This window comes from Papaver somniferum, chromosome 4, assembly GCF_003573695.1.
Source record: "Papaver somniferum cultivar HN1 chromosome 4, ASM357369v1, whole genome shotgun sequence".
Taxonomy (NCBI): Eukaryota; Viridiplantae; Streptophyta; class Magnoliopsida; order Ranunculales; family Papaveraceae; genus Papaver; species Papaver somniferum.
The window spans coordinates 91,117,293-91,123,799 of record NC_039361.1 but is presented as its reverse complement, the minus strand read 5'-3'; the positions used below and the strand labels follow the sequence as shown (position 1 = coordinate 91,123,799).

The window sequence follows — 6,507 nt, the reverse complement described above, 5'->3', positions numbered from 1 at the left end:
TATAGATATTTGTACTCATGAACATATCGAAACCCAAAATGATTTTATCCATTTAATTAACATAAGTAACACTGAAACCCAAAATGCTGAAAATCTACTGTTTGCTCACTTTAATATTCAAAATAGTATCTACCGGATTTTTTTTATTTTATGATTTTTTAGTAGAATGAATTATTATTTTGGGTGTCCTAGCCTTCTCTACCTTAGGGGAACTTGGCGAGGATACCTTGGTTTTTTCAAGCGTCTGAAGAATTGCTTAGTTAGTAATGATGCTAGTAGCGGCTTAGGCAGTTTCATTTTTTATAAATTAGGAGTGGATATTCAAAGGGGAGTTGGAGCCCAGCTTGTTGCTAGGTTACCAACCAAAAACTTTGTATGATACTTTTGTACTACTGTTAATTATAAAAGATTCCTAAAAAAAATTATAGATTGCCCACCATGAAATTATTATATTAAATATTTTTTTAATAAATACATGTATCCCCCGTATCCCCATTTTATGAAAATTGACGAGTCCCCATATCAATATCAGTGCATCATAGCTTGTATATCCTCACATGTTCACTTGTATTTCCTCGCATGTGTCCCATAATATAGAAATCTACGCACAAATCTTGTCATATTAACAAAATAGTAAGGTTAAAAAAGAATTTTTCATTTTTGTGTGGGTCCATAGCTTCTGTTTTTCAACTTTTAAAAACAGGTTTAAAACGGAAGTGCTTTCGGTAAAAATCATTTTTAACTTTTTCTACCAATCATGTTTTTTGGTCAAAGTTTGTTTTTTTTTTTCTTTTTTGATAAGAAAATAGATTAGTTGGAATTTGGATACATATCATTTGTCCTTGAAGTAGAGTTCAAGGCCAAAAACTTATCTATCGAAAGAGTTTTGAAAAGAAAGCTAGGAGGATAACCAGAGTAATCCAAGGTTGCCATTGCATTTACCGTGTTAGCTAATGCAGTAGCTGCCTTGTTGGCTTCCTTACAACAGGTAATAACTACTACATTTTTGTTCGAATGCTATAGATCCTTAATCCAGTTTTTGATTTCTTTTATTCTAGGTAAGTCCATCCAGCTGATGGTGTTGTAGACCCCTCTGACTGCCTTAGTAACACTATGTTTGGTTACTCCTGACTCATCTGAGTCGTCTGGACCTGAGTCATCTGGATCTGAGTGAAATCACCTGACTCATCTGGATCTGACTCAATATGTTTGTTTTGAGTCAGATCTGACTCATCTGACTCAAAAAACGTGAGTCAGTGGTTTGGTCTCCGTCTCGTGAATCAGGGGTATTTTGTTACCTGACTCAAATGGGTCTGAGTCAGGGGTTATGTCTGAGTCATAGGTCGAGTCAGATCTGACTCAAAATGTAAAACAAACGGTCTGACTGCTGACTCGGCCCGAGTCAGAGGTTGACTCAGATCCAGACGCCGAGTCTGGCAGTTTTCCCTTCTACCTGCATATTGTTGTACCCAAGCTGTTTTGTCCAATTAAGTGCTTCTAGCATTGCTTGGTCGTCTATCTTATCCTGATTTTGAGCTCTGCAACCCTTCCATCTCGTTTCCCTGCACCATCCAGCATTACATCTTAGAATAGGAGAAATGAAACCCCCATAAGAGTCAGAAATATACCTACCTACAAAGTTCATTTTCCGTGTCCCTGTAGGTGGCAAAGTCCAGATTTTCTGAGTAGTAGTAACATTAGAAGCAAGTCTAAAGTGCTTTTACAAAGTCTAGAGTGCTTTGACCAGATTTTCTGGTCAAAGTTTGTTGAAAGTTCTTTGTAACAAAGTGCTTTTAGTGGAAAAAAATCAATCCCAAACGGGGCTTATAGTAACAGAAGCTTAATCACTTTTCAGTGAAACGGGAAGGGTCCCTAGGTACGTAGAAGAAAAATGGAAAGATCCCCCAACTACTGCTTCTGTTTCATCAGAAAATAAAAAGCCGGGCAATTGTTATACAAATAAATTGATTGACAATGTTTTGATGTAACTATTCTGCAAATATATTGATTGACAATGCCTTGACGGTGGAAACAGTGATTGTGAAAAGTTCTGGTGTAAAATTTATACATTGTCATCAAACACTCAAAATCATCTATTCAGCTTTCAAAGAAAATACAGAAAAATAGGCATTTCTATCTAACTGGAAAAATATAAATAAACTATGAATAAAGACATCGTACCGTCGCCAAATACCAAATGCTGAGGTCCCTGCTTGTAGCCCAGAAGTTTGCTTCATGGGAACCCAATTCTTCTATAAATGTTAGGTGGCGTAATCTAAATCTGAAGCGAACCCATATATTCAATGTTCTTCGTATTATCCTGGGCATTAACTGTAATTAGCTTATACTGTTGGTCTAATAATTTCTTGGAGCAAGCAAGCACCCCTGTACTGAATCCCTGTTAGAAACTTTGCATCAGGAGTTGTCAATTTTCTATCAAGCTTTACACATGCAGGGGGTCAAAGGATTCTCCCATAGATCATAGTTAGGGAAGGTTTTTTCGGGCAAACCAGTTCTTGTTTGGTGCGTAATAACTACATCTTCGACAAAGGTTGCCCATCCCATATAAGGATCGCCGAAGGACTTGGACATTAGCCCCTTGTCTGGCTTTATTGATTTTTGCCGGTGACCCATATACCTCCGTGCCCCAATGATAAGCTTAGCAAAGTTGCCTCCATGAGTCATTACAAACACATCTGACTTCAAGCACACCAAGAAATCGAGGGCTGCAAGGCTGGTAACATGCTTACGGAATCCATGCAACTCTTCTTTGCTAGTTAAGTCTTCCTTTGACACCTACATTATACGATTACATGTTATGGGCTCCACAGAAATAAATAAGGAGAAAGTCGTAAACTTATCGGGTATATTTGTGCACTTTGGAAACTGTAGTGAACTAAACGAGCTGTTTTACCAGATTGGGGAACATGTTTCTAAGTGGGGCCATTCGATTCTGTCCACCATAAACCTGTCCAGAAGCGACATAAATTTGAGTTTCTTTAGGGTATCCCATCGCTCGAAGAATTACAGCAACTTCTCCTGGCTCAAGGGGGCATCGTCCTTCCTTCCTCTTCTGTAGGGCCAGCTGCCAAAGATGGGACCCATTCTGCAGGCAAACACCAAGTTAGAAATAGAACACCGATACGTTAGACATGTCTTTCATAGTCTCAGAAATGCCGAAGAAAATTCATTTCGAGTACCTCGAACCGTCGTGGCCACTCCTTCCGTCTGTATTCTGCCATCTTAACCTTTTCATCTCTTGTCCCTACGAAATCGCAGAAAGATAGTCCAACCATTCCTTTCTCAAATCTCAAATGAAGAGCCCTGTAAAAGAGGAGGTTGGATTCTCAATGTACCAAAGTGAACTATAGGCCCATGTACAGATAACTGACTAAGACTTACATGTAAGGATTTGAACCACCAGTGCGGTTCCTCATCCTTGAGGCTAATCTGTCAGCCATTTGTTCGATATCGGGAAGGAATTTCAGGGCATGGTAGTTCACCCGGCACCTAAGCCTGTTGATTTCCTGGGGAACATTATCATACCTGAGCAGTTGGAACAGGTAAACATTCATCAATCAAAACAAAATGTCCACAACTAAAACTACGATGATGAGGGTCAGTACAGGAAATATAATATAAATCGATGAATTACCCCAGTCGATCTACGAAAGGTTTAAGAGCCATTATCTTCTTCTCCTTGATCCTTGGGAGTACATTATCAATGTAGAATTGTGCTGAAGCGTACTTTGGAATGTTTTTCACAGTGCGTCTGCACAGGAATTACAAATGTCAACTACTAATAATTTGCTGAAATAAACATCTACATGAGAATAAAGTATGTGGTTTACATTTTGTAATATCCAAACTAGTATGATTTTCTAAGGAACTTCTCTAACTCATATTATACCACATAAACAAGATACTATGAATTGGTAGATATAATCAGAGAAATGAATCAGAATAAGAATTGAAAAATACTGAGTTCTGAATGTAAGCTACAAGGATCTAACAAACATACCACTGACTACTAAAACTTATTTTGCAGTTTGCTTTTAACTATGTATGATTTTCTAAGGAACTTCTCTAACTCATATTATACCACATAAACAAGATATTGTCAAACCTTATACTTGTGAATAGCTCTGCTTTGTCAGGAAACCAGTCTGGAATGTCGCGTACAATTCTAACATCATCCTTCAAGTAGTCAATGAAATGATCCACGTCAAAGATGTCTTGGAATTTTCTGCACATGTACAAGCAATTGACAAGAATAAAAAATTATCACAAAAGAAAAAAGTTTTGTATAACAAAAGGTAGAAGTGGGATCCATAAACCAATACAGCAGAAAATCACAAAGCCCCAAATTAAGGATTTTGTACGAGTGATGTAAAGTCAAGCTCAATATTCATCAAATCTTGAGAGAAAAGAGGGCAATATCAAACAACATGAATTTATGAATGTAACTGCTAACTAGTGATATCTTACGTTTCATCTTTCCAAATCTGGTCCTGCTTCAACATCGGCAAAATAAGGGTGGCGTTCATTATCTTGGCCACAGCCACAGCATTACAAATCTGCAAAACGTATGTGCATTAACGTACAAAATTTCGAGGTATTTTCTGTAGTGAAATGGAACTATTGTTCTTAGAATAACAACAGGTACGAAAGTTACATGTTAGCAGAACATACAGCTATTCTTTGTTGATTTAAACCACCTTCAGCCTGAATCAACACATAACCACTTGTATCATTCTCTGAAGGAAGATCTGCATGAGTAAAGGACAATTAACTCAGTATAAAATATCGCTTGAGATCAACGACCAACCTAAAATATGTTCTTTCTCTAATGAGGTTTTCTCAAACCACTCAGCAATTAATATATTTTCTAGCCGCAAATACTTAACCCCTCTAGTGAGAAACCTAACCACTTTACAGCAAGCCAACAGTGTGTTACAGAATTTGAACCCACCCCTAGTTACATATCTATCAAGCATGTAAATTCCTACAAATAACGTAAATAAAGATCAGAGTTAACAACATTCTACGCAAGCACTCAAAAAGCAGGTCCATATCACACTACCAGTCTTACCTAATAGTCGCTCCATGATGATAAAACCGTATTTAGTAGAAACAGAAAGTGAGATCTTTGTCAATAAAATGAGAGACAAACCTGAGAATCCATCACGACGCTCCGCACAAGGCTTCCAAGATGTCGTTGCAGAGTATGGATTCTCCCATAGGGAAGGTGACTCCTTCACCTATAACAAAAACACAAGGTAAATCAAACCCTACTCACTCCGATACTTAATTGAAACAACAAAATGAACTTACACGAGGACACTGTAACACGATTCCGTCTTTCTTACACAGGTAAGGAGCATTCTACAAGAAAATCAAAAAGATAAAGTTAACAACTTTAAAACAAATCACAACCGCCCTCAATTCAATAAAGTTGACGCCTTTATTGGAACTAGACACTAAACGAAGAAACCCCCAAATCTTAAAAATGATTAAATTTCAAAATTCTCCCCAATTCTTTAGGAACGCTCAAGAAAACAGAAAGTAAAAACAGGTAAATTGGATGTAAATGGCACTTACTAAGCGATTCCAGATTGTGGGGATACAGATCAAGGCACCAATAAATACAAATAAGAGAAGAGAAAGTGAGATCTTAGAGTTATACAGAGAAGTTGAAGAAACCCTAGTTTCATCAGGACATAAGAAATAATTAGGCATCCAAAAAGGTCTACTACTGTAATCTCTAATAGAATGTCTATTATTATCATCATCATCATGAGGATATTGATTATCAGGTGATATTAATGGTGTAATATCTGGGTCTCCTTCTCTTTTTAATGGTGATGATGAAGCTCTACTACCTAATGAACTTGATGAATGTCGTAACTCTGCCATTGCTCTATTTGGACTGAAACTAGCCATTGCTCTATCCCTCTCTTTTCTCTCTCTACTGTATAACTTTTTCTTCTTCTTCTTCAGATCGAAGAAAATTCCTATTTCTTTCTTTCTCTGCGAAAAGAGTGCAACTAATTATGGGTTTACATGAAGACTGTAACAAAAATAATTTACTTCAACTTACATCACACCACTTTGGGGAAAACGAAACAATCCTGTTAAAGGGGCGGGGATTCCATTGGAGGAGCGGCAGTGAATAGGACAAAAAAAAAAGGTCATTACGAAGTGTCCCTTATAAAACAAATCTGAAAATGACTAATTAACTCTTACATAGTTTAGTGTTGATAATCAAATTTCACTTATATTAATTCTAAACCAAATCAAAATTAGATTTTTAGAGTTTAAAAAAAAAGTTTAGAGGAGAAGAAAAGAAAAACTTTTGTGATATTTGTGAAACCCTAGATTTTGATTCACTCGACCAAAACGAGTGATTCCCGTGAAAAATTGAGATGGGTGAATCTCTAAATTAGTTCCCATTAGCTTTTTTTCGCTCAAAATTATCTAAAGTACTTAAAAAATCGAAACTTTTAA

At 36.9% G+C, this 6,507-nt stretch overlaps 1 protein-coding gene across 1 annotated transcript; it reads right to left on the bottom strand.

The window, feature by feature from the left end:
- Positions 1 to 1,977: 1,977 nt before the first annotated feature.
- LOC113276111 (protein PECTIC ARABINOGALACTAN SYNTHESIS-RELATED-like) lies at positions 1,978 to 6,104 on the bottom strand. Its single transcript, XM_026525693.1, has 11 exons — positions 5,602 to 6,104; positions 5,335 to 5,385; positions 5,174 to 5,261; positions 4,693 to 4,769; positions 4,489 to 4,577; positions 4,127 to 4,246; positions 3,656 to 3,772; positions 3,403 to 3,546; positions 3,201 to 3,324; positions 2,915 to 3,106; positions 1,978 to 2,796 (listed from the first exon to the last, which is right to left on the bottom strand). Exons 1-11 carry the CDS (start codon positions 5,941 to 5,943, stop codon positions 2,437 to 2,439), a joined length of 1,704 nt encoding a protein of 567 aa, XP_026381478.1. The 5' UTR covers positions 5,944 to 6,104; the 3' UTR covers positions 1,978 to 2,436.
- Between the last annotated feature and the right edge of the window lie 403 nt (positions 6,105 to 6,507).

Coding starts and splice junctions, on each gene's coding strand:
- LOC113276111 (XM_026525693.1), bottom strand. CDS start 5,943: ATGGCTAGTTTCAGTCCAAATAGAGCAATGGCAGAGTTACGACATTCA. Junction 4,578..4,692: donor TAAATCAACAAAGAATAGCT/GTATGTTCTGCT, acceptor TACGTTTTGCAG/ATTTGTAATGCTGTGGCTGT. Junction 3,547..3,655: donor CCTTTCGTAGATCGACTGGG/GTAATTCATCGA, acceptor CCAACTGCTCAG/GTATGATAATGTTCCCCAGG.